The sequence below is a fragment of the Narcine bancroftii genome, chromosome 5 (assembly GCF_036971445.1).
Source record: "Narcine bancroftii isolate sNarBan1 chromosome 5, sNarBan1.hap1, whole genome shotgun sequence".
Lineage (NCBI taxonomy): Eukaryota > Metazoa > Chordata > Chondrichthyes > Torpediniformes > Narcinidae > Narcine > Narcine bancroftii.
Window position 1 is genome coordinate 2271878 of NC_091473.1, and position 20158 is coordinate 2292035.

Here is a 20158-nt window from a genome sequence, read left to right on the forward strand (position 1 = left end):
AATATTAGAACATAGAACAGCACACCACAGGAACAGGTCCATGTGCCTGTGCCAGACATGATACAAAATTAGACTAAATCTCTGCAGCCTGCACATGACACAAACCTTTCTATTCCCATGTCCATCAAGCTGCCTCCCCCTCCTCAATGCTACTGTCACGTCTGCTTCCACCCCTACCCCTGGCAGTACCTACTGCTCAGTGTGTGTGTAAAAAAATAAACTACCCCACACCTCTCCTTTAAACTTTCCTCCCCACACCTTAAATGCCGGTGGCGGGCTGCTGGCGACTTGAGGTGAGGAACTCACGAAGGCTGGAGGCTGCTGTCGGGGGACTCACACCGGGCTGCAGGCTGCTGGAGACTGGCTCAAAACTAGTTGAAGGGGCACCAGGTATCGGAACTGGGATGCGAGGGTGGGGTGCCAAAGGCACTGAAGGGTTCCCAACTGTGTTGGAGGTTCGGATCTGGAGCTTGGGTTTCTGAAGGTTTGGTCTGGACTCTGTGTGGCTGCAGAAGCACTGGAGGTGAATCTACGGACACTCGTTGACTCTGGATGGGGGGTGGGGCGGGGAACTCTCCTTTGCTTCTCTGACTGTAAGAGGCGCTTCAGGCATGTTTGGCCGATGGCGAATCAGTCTGTCTTACAGCAGGTAAACGCAATTTCATGTAACATGACCCTGGTTTATTACAATGACAATAAATTGAATCCTGAATCATGCCCCCAGTTTTTGACATTCATAAACTGGGATAAAGATTCTAACTGCCCACCCTATCACCGGTTCTCTAATTTAACAAGTTTCCATCAGGGGAATCCTCGGCCTCCGACGCTCCAGAGAAAACAGCCTAAATTATTTTGGGACCTTCTTCTCTTTGCCAACCGATATAAACAGAAGTTGGGGCACAAATAGTGATTCAATGCACAGATTGGTTACATGCCTTTTCCAGACAAACATAAGAGGGGTCATATTAGACAGGGTTAGGTTTCCCATTAAACAGAAGTGAGAAATCTTTGGGATTAAAAATAGATCCGTATGGAGCAAAGGAGAAGCAGCAAGAAATTCAGGGGCTCCTGTCACCCATGCTGCACAGGACTATTCTTAGAGCTTGTACTGTACAGGTATTTTTTTTTTAGTCTTGCTTTCAAGCATTAATGATCATGTGGCTAACAGTTAACCATTCATACCAAAGGCCATTTTCAGGTATTTCAAACAGTAAGCCAAATTAAAGCTGTCGCAGTTGACAATTTTATTCGGAGAATGCCGTCGCAGATATAGTAAAACCCCTGGTATCCAGAATTCAAGCAACCGGCAGCCTCAAGCAACCAATTAAAAAAAACAAGGATATTTTAAAAATTAGAATAAATAAAAAATACGTGTTTAAAATTGCAAATCTTCTCTGAAGTCACACGTAAGCCTTTGGTAAAGGTAGGAGCAAATATTCAACCAGCCGTGGCCTTGTTTTACTCATTGCAGCTGTTTGAATAAAGTTGTGTGAACAAAATGCCTAATTTGTAAATATCTAAAAAAATGCCTATTGGAAAAATTTAATTTGGCTGATAATTGTTCAAAAGAGGCAAAATATTTCAACTAAAAAATTCTTAAAACTTTGAATTCCTTTTCTATGCTATTCCTTGAAACCTACATCTAACAAAGATGGTTGAAACAGATGGTTATCTATAATTGGACTAGCCAGTGAAAAACCATTAATTCCAAATAATTTCCTAAACTGAGCCCAAATTCTCAAACTATTTTTCATCAATGGATTATTTGTTAATTTGGAAAAGGAAAATGGTAAAAAAAAATCCTAAAATTGCCAACATAGAGGGTTTTTTTTAAGTAAGCTGTGATTCCTTTTCTACCCAGGAAGGGCGATTCATTGATTTATCCAAATGTAATAATAAAAGTTAATTATGTATATTAATCACCCAATAGTATAATCTATGGGCATTTGGTTCAGTCCAAGATTTCGGATTTTCTGCCAATTTCTAATATGAAAATTCTTGATTTGTTTTTAATTTACAATTTTATTTTCATGGTGGATTAATAGCAAGTATTTATAATATACTGGACTTAAATTCAGTTCCAAATGCAGGGATCAAAAGATATTGGGAAAGAGTCTTGAACATAACATTTTCAGATGAAGATTGGTCTCTACTCTCAGCTTAATTAATGATTCCTCATTTTGTGCAAGACATCACTTATTACAATGTAAAGTGGTGCACAGAACTCACATGCCTAAACTTAAATTATCCCATTTCTATGCAGATATTGATTCTTTTTGTGAGAAATGTAAAATTTTTGAAGCCTCTCTGATGCATGTGCTCTGGGAATGCCCAAATTTAGAGAGATTTTGGAAAGAGATTTTTCAAACTCTATCAACAATTTTCAGGATTAACTTGGAACCCTGTCTGTTAATTCCTGTTAGTTTTTTTCATACGACTCAGGTGAACCTCTATCGGCATCTCAGGAAAGAAAACTTTTTCTACACTGATATCCAGACAAGCAATTTTGTTGAAATGGAAAGGTGATGCATCCCCTACTCATACACAGTGGATGTATGATGTAATGTCCTATTTAAAATCAGAGAAAATCAGATATAATATTAAAAATGGAAAGTTGCAACTGATGAAATTATGGGACCCATTCTCAGAATTTTTTTATAATTGGAAGAATCAATAATTACTATGCATGCCAGCAATTCTTTGTCCTCCGGAGATCGCCAGTAATTCCACAACGTTATTGATTATATTATATAAAAAAAGGTAACCTTCATAAAGTGAGGGACAGATTAGATTAGTCCATTAGTTTTTTAAAAAAATATTTATTATTTTAATATAACAGTCTAATAAATGGGTCTACATTATGTTTATTACTAGATTGAGTTATTATAAGTAACTATTAATGTAGTTATCCATATTTTCTTATTTATCAATTTTTTCTCTCTTCTGTATGTATTTCCTTGTATACAATTGCTTCAATATGTATTGGGGTGACTTTCTTAGAGTGTCTCCTTACTCCTGCTTAGTAAGTGTTGCCCCAGTCAGAAGGTTTATCTGTAAACTTGCGGGAGTTGGTGGAGGGAGTTAATTATCTATAATGTTATTGTTCATCTTTCAGACGGCTCTGTGGAGGGGGAGGAACCTTTAAATATAATGATGATTAAATGTTAGTAGTTTTGTCTTTTAAACAGTTTTTTCCTTAATCCAGGTGCATTAGTTAGGCATTAAGAGTAAATCTCAAGCAACCGGAAAATACATTTATCCAGCACTGGACTATCAAGATCAACAGTTGAAGGGCAATTGAGGTCAGGTGACCCAAACATCACTATTAAAGTGAGGGATGGTATAGCAGAGCGGTCATTGAGGGAGTGGTTATCATTGGAGAAGGCTATGGCTTAAGGGGCTTCAGTGAACAGGGGCTGAGGTGGCAGTGCAGGAATTGAAGTAAGGGCCACCCTATTCGATTCAGCAGGTAGGCACAGGTGAGGGCAAGTTTTAGATATCATATTTTTTTTTCCTCTAGTCATAGCTGATGGGAATGGCAGCCAAGGCAGGGGAATGCTCCTTTGGCAGAATATGGGTTGCCAAGAAAGCCAGCAGTATCCCTGATGACTACATCTGTGAGAAGTGCATCCAGCTGCAGCTCCTGACAGGCTAAGTTAAGGGATTGGAGCTGGAGTTGAATGAACTCCAGATCATTCAGGAGGAAGAGGAGGTGATATACAGGAGTTACAGGGACACTATCACACCTAGGAGGCAGGAGGAGGGTAGATGGGTGACAGTTAGGAGAGGGAAATGGAAAGGGAGCAGCCAGACAGTGCAGGGCACCCCTATGGCCATTCCCATCAATATCAAGTATATAATTTTGGATACTATTGGGGGAGGGGGGAAACCTACCCAGGGACAAGCCACGGTGATCAGTTTTCTGGCAAGGAGTCTGGTCCTGTGGCTAAGAAGGGAAGGGAGGAGAAGAGGCAAGCTGTAGTGATAGGGCATTCCATAGTTAGGCAGACAGATAACAGGTTCTGTGGAAGAGATTGAGTATCTCCAGTGGTCTGAGATATCTCAGATCAAGTTCACGGCATTCTCAGGGAGAAGGGTGAGCAGCCAGATGTCAAGGTCCATGTAGGAACAAACTAAAAGGTCCTGCAAGGAGAGTTCATGGAGTTAGGCACAAGGGACAAAATTGGTCCCCTTGAAGGTCTGAGTGGTCGGCTTTGTATGGAGTCAAAAGCAATGGGGGAGATCTTAAACTTTCTTTTTTTCATCAGTATTCATCAGGAAATGGGAACAGTGGCAGGGGAAGTAAGGAAAACAAGCCGTGAGGTCATGAAACCTAAACAGGTTAAAGAAGAGGAAATGCTTGCGGTCTTAAAACAAATAAGGATGGATAAATCCCCATGGCCTGACAAAATATTCCCTCAGACCTTGAGGGAGGCAAGTGTAGAAATTACAGGGGCTCTTGCAGAAATATTTAAAATGTCCTTAGCCAAGGGTGAGGTGCCGGATCCTTGGCTAAGGACATTTAACAGACAGGGTTCCAATTGTTTAAAAAAATCTCCAAAATTAACCCTGAAAATTATGGGCCAGTGAGGTGCTCTAAGAGATCAGATATACAATTTGGATAGCCAGGAACTGATTAGGGATAGTCAACATGGCTTTGCGCATGGTATGTCGTGTTTAACAGATATTATAGAGCTTTTCAAGGGGTTTACCAAGAAAACTGATGTAGGAAAGGCTGTGCATGTTGTCTGCATTGATAATTTAGTAAGGCCTTTGACAAGGTCCCACATGGGAAGTTGTTCACAAAGGTTCAGACGCTCAGTATTCATGGTGAAGTAGCAAACTGGATTCAACAATGGCTGGATGGGAGAAGCCAGAGAGTAGTGGTGGATGATCGCTTCTCAGCCTGGAGGCCTGTGAATAGTGGTGTGTCTCAGGGATTGGTGCTGGGACCATTGTTGTTTGTCATTTATTTCAATGAGCTGGATAATAATGTGGTTAACTGGATCAGCAAGTTTACAGATGACACTAAGATTGGAGGCATTGTGGAAAGCAAATAAAATTTTCAAAGTTTGCAGAGGAATCTGGACCAGCTGGAAAAATGGGCTGAAAAATGGCAGATGGAATTTAATGCAGGCAAGTGTGTGGTGTTCCATTTTGGAAGGACAAACATACAAGGTGAATGGTAGGGCACTGAGGAGTGTGGTAGAAAAGAGGGATCTCGGAATACTGACACATAATTCCCTGAAAGTGGCCTCACAGGTTTGTAAAGAGAGCTTTCGGCATATTGGCCTTCATAAATCAAAGTATTCAGTACAGGAGTTGGGATGTGATGGCAAAGTGTATAAGACATTGGCGAGGCCAAATTTAGAGTACTGGGTGCAGTTTTGGACAACTACTGTAACTGCAGGAAATGTATCAATAAATTAGAAAGAGTGAAGAGAAGATTACCTGAACTTCAGGAACTGAATTACATGGAAAAGTTAAGCAGATTAGGACTTTATTCCCTGGAGCATCGAAGAATGAGGGGAGATTTGATAGAGGTATTTAAAATTATGAGGGGGACAGACAGAGTAAATGTCGATAGGCTTTTTCCACTGAGGGTAGTACATGAGATACAAAGAAAGGATATGGGTTAAGAGTGAAAGGGGAAAAGTTTAGAGGGAACATGAGGGGGGACTTCATCACACAGAGAGTGGTGGGGGTGTGGAACGAGTTGCCAGCTGAAGTGGGGCATATGGGCTCAATTTTAACATTTAAGAAGAATTTGGATAGGTACAGGGATGGGAGAGGTACTGAGGTCAGGGGGATTAGGCAAAAAGTGGTTTGGCACAGTCTAGAAGGGCCTGTTTCTGTGCTGTAATGTTCTATGGTTCTACCAATCCCCACAGGTGCCGAATATCAGGGGTTTTACTGTACAATGTTATTGAGCATTCATCATTCTACAGGAATGCAATTTAGCTTAAACAATTCAATTCACACGAGGGGAAGGAATATGAGTGCCAAAGGCATGGTGTAGGTCTATGCTTTTTACATCTAAAACCTCCACAGTGTTCTGGATTACTCAACTTTTCACTTGTGTATCAAGATGTAGTTTATGTCAAAAGCTGCCTCCCTTTCCCCAGCATCACATTCTAGTTCCCTTGCTCCAGCCTTCTGCAGGTGTGGACCCTCATATGAGGACTGTTTAGCCCACCAATGCTTTGGAAGAGTGTCTACTTTCCCAAGTCTGTCAAAAGGCAAAGAATGTCTCGCCAACAGGAAGGAGCAGACATGCCTGTCATCCAGGCATGCTCTCCAGTGGGGATGACCAGAGAGAAGGGCTGATTTTGTTCTCTTCTCAGCTCCAATAGTACCTCAGGAGCCAACAGTAAATTGCCTGTAAACGTAACCATTAACAAACAAGAAAAGTATAAGGTTCCATTGTTTCGGACTCTACTTGCTCCTGTTCTCACTTTTTTCTCTAATCTTTCTTCCCCTCCAGTGGCCCTCCATCTTATCCATCTCTTCTACCTCCTCATCTGGTATCCAATAACCTCAGCCGCTCAACAGCCCTTCCCTTCTTATGCTTACTTTGTCCCTTTCCATCTTCGCCTTGATGTCGGGTCCCGACCCAAAACTTTGACTGACCATTTCTCTCCATGAATGCTCCCTGACCCATTGAGTGCCTCCAGCCCCTCAGTGCCTTCCAAGACCCTGGAGTGTTATTGAAACCAAGAGAATGCACAGCAGACCATTCAGCCCATACTATCTGCTAGCCTTCCTCACAACATGGGAGGTAGATGACTGGACAAGCATGTGCGTGTTCAGGAGCCTTGCCGTTCAGTGTGGGTGGTCATGTCTCTCCAACCATCCTAGTCTCTAACCCTCCGAATTGTAGTTGTTGCCTCCCCTGTTTCTAACTATGATGTTGATCCATTTCTCATTTTCATTCTCTGTCAGCCTCGCCCTCTTTTTCCTTCCAGATTTCTAGTGGTAACTAAATGTCTTAATGTATCTCTTCACAGTGTCCAAAGAATTTTAATCGCTGTTTTCTGATTCTTTTCAGTAATGTAAGTTTTGTTTTTGTTCTTTGTAGAGTTTCTTCGTTGGTTATCCTGTCTGTATATGATCTGCGCCACCTTCTTCTGAGAAACCACATCCCTCCTGCATTGATTCTTCATTCTATTGCATTTGTGATGGTCCATGACTCGCAGCCACACATCAATGGAGGAAGAATGTAGCAGCTGAGAGTTTGAAGGCGGACATCAATTGCTATTTTCTTGTTCGTTAGGGTGGTTCTCATTTCTATAAATGTTGTTCTTGCCATTTCTATCCTTGCTGTATTGACTATTTCGCATTTGCCATCAGATGTTCCCCATGATCCAAGGTTCTTGGAAGTTTCCAGTCAAGCATGGAGAGATCCAAATTGTTGCTCTGAAGAGAAGTGAGTTCAAATCCAGCCACAGCAAGTCTAGAATTTTTGTTCAAGTCATGAAATTATCCCGGATTGTGCTAAAGCTCCACTTCATTCACTCATGGTCTTTGACTATCTGTTGGTTTTGCTGTTCCAGAGTACTCACCTAATTCACTTCAGTTCAGGGATAATTAGGGATGAACAATGAGCGCTGGGCTTCCCAGAGGAATTCACATCAATGAGCTTGCTGAGGTTCTGCTGTGGCTAACCACTCCATGGTACCATGGCAGTGAGCGCCGCAGCCCTGCCACTCTCTTGGGACAGAAGCTTCTTCCGTTGGACTTGATTTCCGTTGATATCAATGTGCTGATGTTATTAGGTCCCCTGAAACTTGGTCAATGAATGAGGATTAATGGAACAGTGTAAAGGAGGAGGCGTGTAAGTTGGGAAGGCAATTCAAGTAAAATGGATCTTGGCAAGGCAGGCAGAGATAGTCATTAACATCCAATCATTCCGAGCTTTGGAGTCTGAATCCAAAACTGACAATGGATAGTAAAAGGGCATGGCATTCCGTCAGTTCCGATGACGGTCTTTGACAGTTTTTATTTCCTCAGATGCTGCCTGATCTGCTGTTTTATTTCAGCATTTGGTGTGTGGTTGTGCTGGGGACGCTTATTAGTAATTTATGCTCTGCACGTGAAGACATAGGTTACACATCTGCATAGCTGGTGCACTTATTGACAGAGCACGGAACAAGTCCATTCAATTCATGATTAACACGGCCTCCTCTAAAGCAAGGTGTATGCCCCTCCTCCTGCTCCATGGTGTGTAATTTCAGTTATCTAGCTTGCTGCTTTGGAATGACCTTGCTGAATCTCATTGTCTCCTTTTCAGGCAGTGCAATGCAGAATTAGGACCATGGAACCATAGGACATTACAGTACAGAAAACAGGCTTCTTCGGCCCTTCTAGTCTGTGCCGAGCTATGATTCTGCCTAGTCGCACTGACCTGCACCCAGCCCATAGCCCTCCATACCTCTCCCATCTCTGTCCAACTTTTTCATAAATGTTAAAATTGAGCCCACATTCACCACTTCAACTAACAGCTCGTTCCACACTTCCACCACCCTCTCTGTGAAGAACTTCACTCATGTTCCACCTAAACCTTTCCTCTTTTATCCTTAATCCTTGTCCTCTGGTTTGTGTCTCGCCTACCCTCAGCAGTAAAAGCTGAGTTGCATTTATTTTGTCTTTATCCCCAATAAGATTGTATACCTCTAACAAATCTCCCCTCATTCTTGTACACTCCAGGGAATAAAATACTAACCCGTTTAATCTTTCCCTGTAAAATGCCCTGAAGTCCCGGCAACATCCTAGTACAGTAAATCTTCTCTGCACTCTTTCAGTCTTATTGGTATCTTTCCTGGGGTTAGGTGACCAAAATGCACACAACAGATTCGAACTTGTGTCTTAGTAACTCCTTTGGCAGGATGATTATTCGAAACGTTAGCATCTGGAAGTTCACCAGAAATAGGAGGCTGACCTTTCTTAGCATTGCTGTCACAATTACACTCATTACTCAGGCCGAGACTCACACAAGAAGGAGATGGAGAAGAACTGAGGAAGTGTGAGAGTGCAGCACTGTTGGAGGTGCCATCTTGAGGATAACCAGATATAACTTAAACCCCCTTCCCTGCGTCTCGCTCTTTCTCTCTCCTTCCGTCTCCCTTTGTCCAGATCCTCCCCATCCTTTCCTTCTTCTAGCAGAGCTCTCAGAGCATTAGCCTTCTGCCCTTGCCTCCATCATCTCACTTTATGCCCTCCCACCTGTATTCCCCTATTACTTGTTGGCCTCTGCTCCTCCCCCTTTCCCCTTCTTCCTTCCTACTCCCCCCGCCCACCTTTTTATTTGGGCTTCAACCTGGATTTTTTTCTTATTCCTGATGGAGGACCCAGGTCCGAAACTTTGAAGGCCGTGGACTTCTTATGGATGCTGCGTGACCTGCTGGTTTTCTCCAGCACACTTGTGTCTTGCGCTTGACCCCAGGAACTCCAGATTTTCTTTTCATTTAAAACCAGATTTAGCTTCCTTCTCAAAGGGATAGAAAAGACCTAATTACATTATGTTTTACAGTTCAGAGGGGCTCTCGCTGGAGTTGAGTCAATGCGTATCCCTCAACCAGAACTAAAATAATTCTGGGATGGAAATCCATTCTTGGTTGAATCCACTGAACATAAATGCATAAAATGCATTGGCAAGTTTCAGAGATGGAATTCTACTTCGTATAGTTTTACACATTTTTTTTGCTGCAGACGTTGGCCGTTTCTACCCCATTAGTTGCTCATTGACATGTCACTGTTTCTGGGACCTCGCTGTACATTTCTTGGCTGAAATTGTACCAGTGGCTACATTTTCAAAGAACCTCAATCGCTGAAAAAACACCACTGAACATACGGCGGTTGTAAAGGGTGCTATTGAAACGCAAGTCCTTCTGTTAAATGTAGAGTTTGCGACATTATAGTAACTACCCCAATGATTCCCACAATGCATCAATTAGGTGTGCAATAGGGAAAGCAATGTTTGCTAATTGGTGTACCGTCGTACCATTCAACCATCCAACAAACCCTGTACTCCATATCAGGATAACACCAGCATCTTCTTGACCTGCAGCTGGAGGCCATTGTTGGATTGTAATGATCTCTACACCATCTTACTTCTCCGAGGATTGTCACCTTATCGTGGTGGAGAGGTTAGTGTGGTCCTGAAATCCCAAGGGTGATGCCGCCTTGAGCTGTCCTCCTGGTAGGGTCACCCATGGCGGTAAGGTCAAGGGGGAGGTCCCTAACAAAGAACAATCTAACCAAGTCCTCAATGGTGGAACAGGCGGATGAAGTGACTCTGAACTCAACGGCTATGAAGGCGGAAGAAGGCTGCAACAAATCCATCAGCTCCAATCATTGTGGTTTCCATGCCATTGGAACTAGTTGGTTGATTTGTGAATCGTGTGCGTCTTGAAGTGCAACATCGAGTACACGTTAAACAATACACGCACAAGCATCTTTGCTCTACGGATCAACGGAGCGAAGACCATCATCCTCGACCTCAAGGAATAGCTACCATCTTAATATGCTCAGAAGATGGCAGAGGCCAGAATCTGAAGCTAAACAAATTCAGCTGGAGGAACACAGTGGATTGAGTAGCATCAGCGCAAGTAAAAGAACATTCAAAATTTCAAGGCAAAATTCTTAACCAAGATTTGTTTGCTTAGCTCATGTAATCTGAATGGTATTAATACCTCCATTTATTCTGATGGGGACTTTTCACAGGCAACACAATGTCAGGTCTTAACTTGAGGCCGTGTTTAACTGGATACAACCAAATGATCAACAGGTGAGTCAGCCCCTTGATTTTTTTTCACCTTTTTAAATTAAGAGTGTTGCTTTGTTCCTGACCACACGTTTCTGACCACAGCCAAGCTACTCAGCTGCTCAGTAATCCAATAAAGGAAAGGCAGAAGCCAAGCCTCAGCGCCAACCCATCCGTTCCCTCTGCTCACCGTGGAAATGCATAATGCACAGCTCTGCAATGGTTGCTCAACCACCCCAACGCCATGAAGGAGCTGCTTATGAGCACCTATCTTTGCATGTATCAATAGTGCTGAAGCGGAGATGGGGGAGAATGTCCAGTTCTCAGGAATAAAGCTCACAGAAATTCACAGGCCGCAAGTCCAACCACGCTGATGCTATGGCCAGGAATGTGCATCAACGGTTCTATTTACTCAGAAGCTAAGAGAATACGCTATGCCCTCGAGGTTCCTTACCAATTTTTGTGGGCGCACTATAGGAAGTACCCTGTCTGAATGCGCCGCAGTTTGGTGCAGGAACTGCAATGCCCAAGGCCGCAAGAAACCGCAGAGGGTTGTGAACACAGCTCGGGCCCTTACACAAAGCATCTTCCCTTCTATCGACTCCATCGCTACCTCCCAGTGTCTGGAGAAAGCCTTCTACATATTGAAGGACCCGTCCTACTCACATACTCTTCTGCTTCTATTCAACGGGCAGGAGTTTGAAAACATAATCTCCATTATTTATTTCCTGCTGTTTATCAGATTCTTAAATGGGCCTCTCATTGGTAAAAAGGTAATGGCCGGGCACAGTTATAACTGTACTCTGATCAGAGTGGAAGAGCAGATGGATCTTGGGGTCCAAGTCCATAGATCCCTCAAGCTTGCCACGCAAGTTGATAGGATGGTTAAGAATGCGTGCTGGCCTTAACTAGTCAAGGGCCTTGAGATAAAGTTGCAGCTCTAGGAAATCTTGGTTAGGCCACACTTGGAGTATTGTGTTCAGTTCTGATCGCCTTATTACAGGAAGGATGTCGCTGCTTTAGAGAAGATGCAGAGAAGATTTACCAGAATGTTGCTTGGATTAAATAACATATTTTATGAAACAAGGTTCAGCATGGACTAGAAGGGCCAAGTTGGCCTGTTTCTAATGCTGTAATTGTTATATGAAAATTGTTATATAAGGTTGATAGATTCAGGGATTTTTCTCTTTGGAGAGATGAAGGATAAGAGGTGATTTAATTGATGTATATAAGATTATGAGAATGGACCACCAGCACCTTTTTCCAAGGTGACAGAGCAACTATCTGTTTAAGGCAGCGATTCTGCACCTTTTTATCCCACTCGCATACCACCTTAAGTAATCCTTTACTAACCAATGGCCATAGGTGCTCTGCGGTTAGTAAGGGATTATTTAAGGTGGCATGCAAGTGGAAAACCAAAGGTTGAGAACCACTGGTTTAAGGTGATTGGAGTTTATGGGAGATGTCGGAGTCACATTTATTTTTACACACTGCAATGGTGGGTGCCTGCAAAGCATGGTGGTGGAGGTGGGTAAAAGAGGGACATTTAAAAGACTCAGACACGTGGATGTAAGGAAAATAGAGGGCCTATTCTGTGCTGTAAATTTTATGTGCCAATTTTGCCTTTTACCCTTATTAGAACACATTAGCCCTGAACTCTCTTTTAAAATTCATACACTTGTCAGCTTGTACCAGCAGGCACTTGCTCCCAGTCTATCTCCCCCCACCCCCCCAGTCCTTTCTGACACTATGAAATCAGCCTTCCTCAAATTCAAGACCCAACTTTGAGAGCTCTTTACTCTAATTAGAGCTGAAAGAATATATTAAAACGATTAATAATTTTTCATTAAAAATGTAACAGCATAATTAATTTGCTTTAAAACACATTAAACGGCAATTAATTTAAATATTATTATTTAATTTAAAAAACCCACAAACCACTTACCTTCACTTACCATTTGAATTAAGGTTGGTGACCACATTCAAATGAATGTGACTGCAAAGGTTAAATATTGGTTACAGTTGAGTAGGGTTTTAATTTTGTACATGAGTAGGTCATTAATTCCACTTGTTCCTGATGCCAGTATTGGAGGTCACCAGGTGACTCGCAACAGGAAGTGCCTGGTAGCATTATCAAATTGCAATTGACTCACAACCTGGATATGGTCGCCACTGTGCTTTGCTCATGGTTAAAAAATCACAGATCTTAACAGAGCAATGCCAGGGAATTACCAGAGAAAGGCATTAAACCATGGCCTGCACACCCTCTGTGGAAAGAAAGTATGGGCTAGACCCCCATTCTGCCAGTTCCCTCTCCACAGCCTCAACAGAAGCTGTAAGAAAAATGAAGGGTGTGGCCCATGAGAGAGGGAAGGGATGATCGATGTGGAGTTGGCTTATCTAGGTTGTCTGGCTGACATAACATCGTGGGCTGAAGGGCCTGTACTAAGCCGCTATGGCGATCTGATTTAACCCCTGGTATGTCACAACTCAATTCCACCGTCCACTCTCACCAAATGCGACTTAAAACCAACAAAACTGAGACATTAAAATAATGCTTATTTGTGACGAACACTTCTGGAAACCAGGAAAAGACTTGATTCTTGCATTGAGATGTAAGAGTACATGAGAAGGTACGAGGGGGGACATTTAATAGGCACATGGCTGTACGAAGAATAGAGAGTTATGGGTGTGAAGAAGGGAAGGATTAGATCATTGCAGGTCTACATAGGTTAGTTCAACATCGTGGGCCTATAATGTTCTATAAGATCCTGAAGCAAAATTTCACTCATTTTAACATCAACCAGCATCATAAAATATATAAATATTGCACTAACCTCCCACAAAATGAAGGCTCAACATTGTCCCGCCAGACCCTGAGCAATAATTCGGTGAATTAACATCTACAGAACGGAGACTCTTATGCTCATAATGCTAAGGGCACAACACACTAACCTCTGCCCCAGTATGTAGGTGCTTTAATTCAACTGTACACGAGACCTGACCAGATACAGATTATTTTTCACTTACTGTCATACTCAGCTGGTGAAACCTTGTATTTGCCAACACCAGACTGAACACAATGGGCCAATCACCATCCTCCGATCCTTGTCACTGAGGCAGTGACTTGCACAGAGGATATGTTCATCCGTTAAACACTTGGTGATGAGAACAGTTTACTCCCTTTGTTTATGGCTGCTTCTTTCTCTCTCGGCTGCCAACAAGACTCTTGCATTGGATTGGACATGATACAGCAGTTGGCTCCATCAGTTCAGAAATACACCCCTTTACTGTTCCAAGACCAGGTTCTGACCTTCATCCTCACACTTGCCTGGCAAGACGGTAACAGTTTCCATGGGGAAAACATATTTGAAATCATCTGCCCTGTGAATAAACACTGCAAACAAACTGCTTGTGGTCTTTGCCCTGGAAAACAATAATCAGGGCAGGGAACCTGGAAATTAATTTCAGGGAACAAACCACAGAGGATTTCAGTTGGAAATGAAACATCCCTTTGGAATGAACATTGAGCAAAGATGTCCATAGATACATCTCTAACATTTAGTTATGGAGAAAAATTATGCCCTCAAGCCACAGATACAGTGTGAAATGTGTTAGTAATTTTGTAAGTGATCTTGCTCCAGTTGAATACAACGACAAGCCCTCGCGCCAGCCCTGAAAGCATCTAATAGTTCGGCAGGATGCTACTTGCTACCTTTGTAAGGATTGCTTGATAACACACTGCCTTCTTTATACCAACAAACTCATCAAGCAATAAAGTCCCTTGCTTTACATCATTGCCAAGTTACCTCACAGAGGTACTTGCCTTGCTTACCTTTAAAGCTCAGATAAACCCGGGGGGCATTCTGCTGTTGACCTCCTGCACTGATGCTCCACAGGGAAAGGACCAGGAACCAGGTGGCTGGAAGGTGGCCCATGGCAACCAAGATCAGCGACCACAAAGAGTCAGCAGCTTTAGACCTGCATCAGAGTTGAGGTACAAAAGACAAGAAAAGCATAATCCCTCATCAGTTGAGTGGTTAGGCAAACAGCTCAGTGGTGATTAAATCCAGCTTTTTGTGGGTTTGTTGATACGAGACAGAGAGGGAGAGAGAAGTCTGAATACCATAGTAACTTTAATATCAGCGCAAGGAAAAATAACGAATAGTTGGGTGGGGCATAGGAAGGGAGATGTTGTGGGTGGGAAAAGGTGGGGGGGAGGGGTGGCTTAGTTCAAAAGAACCATGTTGTAACTCCTGTGCAGAAAGTGGAGTACAATGGCATTGCAACGGAGTCAGCATGAAAACAGTTATCAATGCAATAATTAATCATTGTTTGAAGCATAAGCTCCAGCACATGCAAATAATCCCTTTGAGAACATTAGGCAGATCTCAACTCCCCTATGAAAATAAACACTCCAAACTGTTCCCTTTCCATTCTTATTCCAGAGCTGCTCTCTACACTAATAAAGCTATTTTGTGGGTCTATAAATTCCCACTTAAAAAATATTATTTATAGCAGATGTGAACCTCCTTTAAAGGTGCGATTCTGAAAGGCTGTGAAGAGGGCAGATCGGCTAGCAGGCTCCCTCTGTGGTTAGGTGTCAGCTCACCCTCTCAAGCTTTCGATCGGTAGATCCAGCAATATTTCTTGCTGAACTCTGAATTCCCCGGACCAATAGATATGCCAACTCTAATAATGCTCTTCTTTGGGGATTTGAATCTCAGCCCAAGATTTGGGAATGATTGCATCGGGAAACAGGGCTGTTCAAGCTGATTGCAGGAGTCTTGTCATTAAGGAACGGTGAAGGGAAAACAATTATGTACAAAGGGGTCAACACGGAGGGATTAGATGAAAATAAAACTGAGAGTAATTTCTGCTCAGGGAGAGTCAGTAGCACGGTGTGACTAAGGATGGTTCCATTAATGCAACTCAGTGGAAATTCATGAGGCTGCAATGAAGATTGAAAATTCGATTCACCACCGTGACCGCTGAGAAAATACAATAATAATCTTGACCAAGGTAATTTAAAAACGGAAGGCAATGTAGTAAATTATTTGATACTTCAAGGAAACTAAGAAAAAGGAGCTTCAATCACAGTGGCATCTCAGAGAAGGAAACACCCCACGCTCATACACATGCATGCACACTGACACGCACAAAATCTCACACACATGCACAAACACGCAGTTAGGCACAGAGAGGCAGACTCACAATAGCATGCACACCATCACTTGCAGATGCATACTAATGCAGACTAGCTGACACATCTGTTACAAACTGACCTACACACACACACACACACACACACACACACACACACACACACACACACACACACACAGAGTATTAATTACACTCATGGGTACACACTAATACACACAGTAAATCACTCATTGTACTTATACAAACATTTGTACACACATACACATTCAGTAACACATATACCGTACTCATAAGAGCACATTCACATACACAAAATATAATGACACACACTCTCAGACCACAAAAAACAAACACGCGCGCGCGTGCACACACATGCGTGCGCAATGTCTCACGCAAGCTTAGGCAGATGTGCAGACTTAATGCACTGACATGCACCTCATTGTAACATGCTGATCTGCACGCTCTTTCAATGCATAGCTGGCATGGTAATGGTGCCTGCTGCACAATTGCAAGAGGGGAATAAATGCCCCAGACTATATTAACAGCCAACTAAAATCTGATAAAGAAAATTCGTGTTCTGGCATTGTCACAAATTAAGTTTAAAATCAGGTTGTCAGTGAAGGCCCAAAAGGATCTCTGGTGAATGACATTTAAATTGGAGTTTTAATGTTTGGACCATGCAATTTTCAGTATCAAGATGTCTTTGTAATTTGAGGGAAGGAGCAACTATTAAACCAACAAGCTGCCTGTGAAAACCAGACCGAGGCATGTGCTTAGAGTGGGGTTTCATGATAAAGCAAGTGAGTGTGGGGACAGAAAGCCCTTACTTCGCAGCAATCCTGGCTCATGTCCTCTGCCCAGCCAAACAGGCATATTTTATTGTGAGGTGCATGTCTAGTTGGTGTCTGTGCATGTGCTACTGGATCCCTGGCATTGTTTTGAGCCCCTGTCACTTATCGGGTTCGAATCCAGCGCTGTCTGAAAGGAATTTGAATGTTCTTCCCATGATCTGAGAGGGTTTACTCCGGGTACTCCGGTCACCCAGCCCACCCTCCAAAAATGTACGGGGTTTGTAGGTTAATTGATGTATTTGCCTGGCACGGGCTCATGGGGCAGAAGGGCCTGTTACCATGTTGTAACTCTAAATTTTAAAAATATATAATTCCTTTTCTTGAAACACATTCGAGGGTGTGTATTTAATGAGTAATTATTAATTTCTAGGCTAGGTTGATGTATTGGTCAGGTTTGGAAGGTTTTGATAAAAATCGGTTCAAACAAATAATCAATAAAATCTCACCTGTTGTCAAAGAAGCAAAATTGTCAACATTGCACACGTAATGTAGCACTAATCACCAAATGCCCTTCAACTCCGAGTTCTTATTTGATAGAATTACTTAGGGACTGTTTTTCTTTCAAGTCTCCACCACCCCCCGCCCCCCCACCCCCACACAACCGGCCACATTTTAGAGGGGGTCGGGAGTGAGCAAAAGGCCACAGTCGTTGGAATAACACTGAGTCCCAGGACCCATCCTGCACCCTCATAGTAACCACACAAGCATGCGGTGCCACGACGTGCAATGAAATCTGGCTGCCCTCCGAGCCCACTAGGATAAAGCGAAAAATACAGGAGAAGAAATCCTGCAACAAAAAAAAATCCCATCTTCTACCCCACCCAACCTGAACGCATACACCGCAGGAGAAAGACAGGCTGTTGGGGATAAAAAAAAGACGAAGAGAAAATAAAGAACAGCATCTCCCCCACCGCCTGGGAGATAGTCCTGCTGCGTGGAAATACAACTGTCAAGTATGCTGCATCAATATGCCCTCCAAAATCTTTATACAAAATGATATAAATATTTAAGGAGTCAGGGGCTCTGCTTTTGTGTTCACCTCAAGTGTCCAACTCTCTCCCTTCAGTTACACGCTGCAGCCCCAGAAAAAGCTTTACATAACTGCTAACAGTATTGTGTCTGCCAGTACAAGAAAATTAAACTGACCTCTGGAATTAGATCAGTCACAGCATTTACAACCACATGTAGACTTTGAAGAACAAATAACCATCTCTCGCAGATTGATCTCTCACACACCTCCACACTGAAAAGGCTTTACTTTGTTTCTTCTGCTACATTGTGCTTCCAAGTCATTCAGTGACAATCGCACACACACACACACACACACACACACTTAGACATTCACATACACATGCATACATGCTCTCAGAGATACAGAAACCCATGCAATTACATGTAGAAGCAGACTTTCACCTCTCTCTCTCACACACACACTTAGACATTCACATACTTACATACATGCACTCATGCTTTCACATAGAGATACAGAAACCCATGCAATTTCATGTAGAAGCACACTTGCACCTCTCTCTCTCTCATACACACATAGACATTCACATACTTACATACATACATGCACACACGCTCTCACAGAGATACAGAAACCCATGCAATTACATGTAGAAGCACACTTGCACCTCTCTCTCTCACACACACGTAGACATTCATATACATACATACATGTACTCATGCTCTCACATAGAGATACAGAAACCCATGCAATTACATGTAGAAGCACACTTGCACCTCTCTCTCTCTCTCACACACACACACACACACACACACACACACACACACACACACACACACACACACACACATACACACACACACACACACACACACACACACACACAAATCAATCTCTCCTATAGAGAAAGGAAAGCTTTGACCAAGTTACCTTTCAGCGATCACAGCTGCTTGTCAAGGAGAGCTTTGCGAGGCTAACTTTGCAGTGGCGACGTGCTGAGGAATGTCTTCTTTTACTGGTAAAACACACAGCGAAGGATAAAATGGGATAAAATTTCTTAGTGACAGCAGCAACAGAAAGGAAATGTCACCAGTATATCTCTGAAGCAAGTCCCTCTCAGCTTCAGTTCATCCAAAGTGATAAGCCACAGCAGTTCACCACCTCTCACAGGTAGCTCTTCCAAATGAGCTGCATCACAACTCTCCTGCCTTCTGCTAGTTAACAAGGTTTCTTGGTAAGTAAAAATAAGTGGCTAAAGGCTTGACCTCAAAAGAAAAGGGGTACTTTTCTCTCTCTCTTTCTCTCTCTCTCTCTCTCTCTCTCTCTCTCTCTCTCTCTCGTTCGCTCTGTCTCTCTCAACTCATTCACTCACTGCTTCTGACTCTCAGTTCTCTGAGCTGCTCTGAAGAACATGTCAGGTGGCTAGGAAACCACAGACGTTTGCATAATCCAACCTCCACAACAAAAGTTGTGTGTGGAAAGGCTCACTGGTGCCGCCCCTGGGTGGCTCATGGTATATTCTTCCTCTTCAGCTACAGAAGATCGAAGCCAGGAAAGATTACCTTGAGGCAGAGACAGAAAGCTATGCTGTTAACCCTTGTTTTGTTGCAGGGAAAGGCTCCCACCACCGTTTCCCCAACCATCCCAACAGTACCAGACCATGTGCATTCAGAAGCAATGACAAGAGCTGAGCTTTGGGCCTGAGTCAAGAGATGCCAGGGAGATTAGATGACTGATTTTAAAGAAAATCGCTTAAGCTGGACTGTCTCTCCCACTGAAATCTGCACCACAACAGCAGTGGGCACCAAACACCTCTTCCTTTCTCATCGAAGGAAAGTGGAGGTCAGTCCTGTTTGAAACCTTATTACTTCAATAGAAGACAATGGCACAAGTGTTGAGTCTCAGCGACTTGGTCAGCACCTTATCCTGCTTTTTTTCACGAATCAGAATTAGAATTAGGATTATTGTCATGAACGTGTCATGAAATTTGTTGTTTTGCGGCAGAACAAGGTGCAAAATGACTATAATTAGAATTCTGTGAAAACCAAGATTTAAAAAAAAAGTGCAGAAAAGAGAAAAAGTGAAGTAGTACCCTTAGGTTCATTGTCCACTCAGGAGGGGATAAAGCTGTTTTTTGTAACATTGAGTGCATGTCTTCAGGTTCCTGTACCTCCTTCCTGATGGTAGCGGTGAGAAAAGGGCTTGGGTGATGGGGGACCTTGATGATAGAAGCTGCTTTCTTGAGACACTGCTTCTTAAAGATGCCCTTAATGGAGTGAGGATACTAAAGGCCCATAATGGTGCTGGCTGAGTTCACAAACCTCTGTGGCCTTTTCATGTCCTGTGCATCGGCACCTCTATACCAGACAGTGATGCAACCAGTCAGAATGCTCTCCAATGTACACCTGT

General features: G+C 42.9%; 1 protein-coding gene across 2 annotated transcripts in view; it reads right to left on the minus strand.

Annotated features, from left to right (window-relative positions):
* The window catches only part of LOC138763032 (semaphorin-3F-like), a 259869-nt gene extending 240704 nt beyond the window's left edge, over positions 1 to 19165 (minus strand). For both annotated transcript variants that reach the window (XM_069936552.1, XM_069936550.1), the window contains exons 1-2: positions 18680 to 19165; positions 14598 to 14743 (exon numbers count right to left, since the gene is read on the minus strand). In XM_069936552.1, coding sequence (XP_069792653.1) covers positions 14598 to 14700 — 103 coding nt within the window. In that variant the 5' untranslated portion in view covers positions 14701 to 14743; positions 18680 to 19165. The remainder of the gene's footprint in view (positions 1 to 14597; positions 14744 to 18679) is intronic.
* Positions 19166 to 20158: the final 993 nt, after the last annotated feature.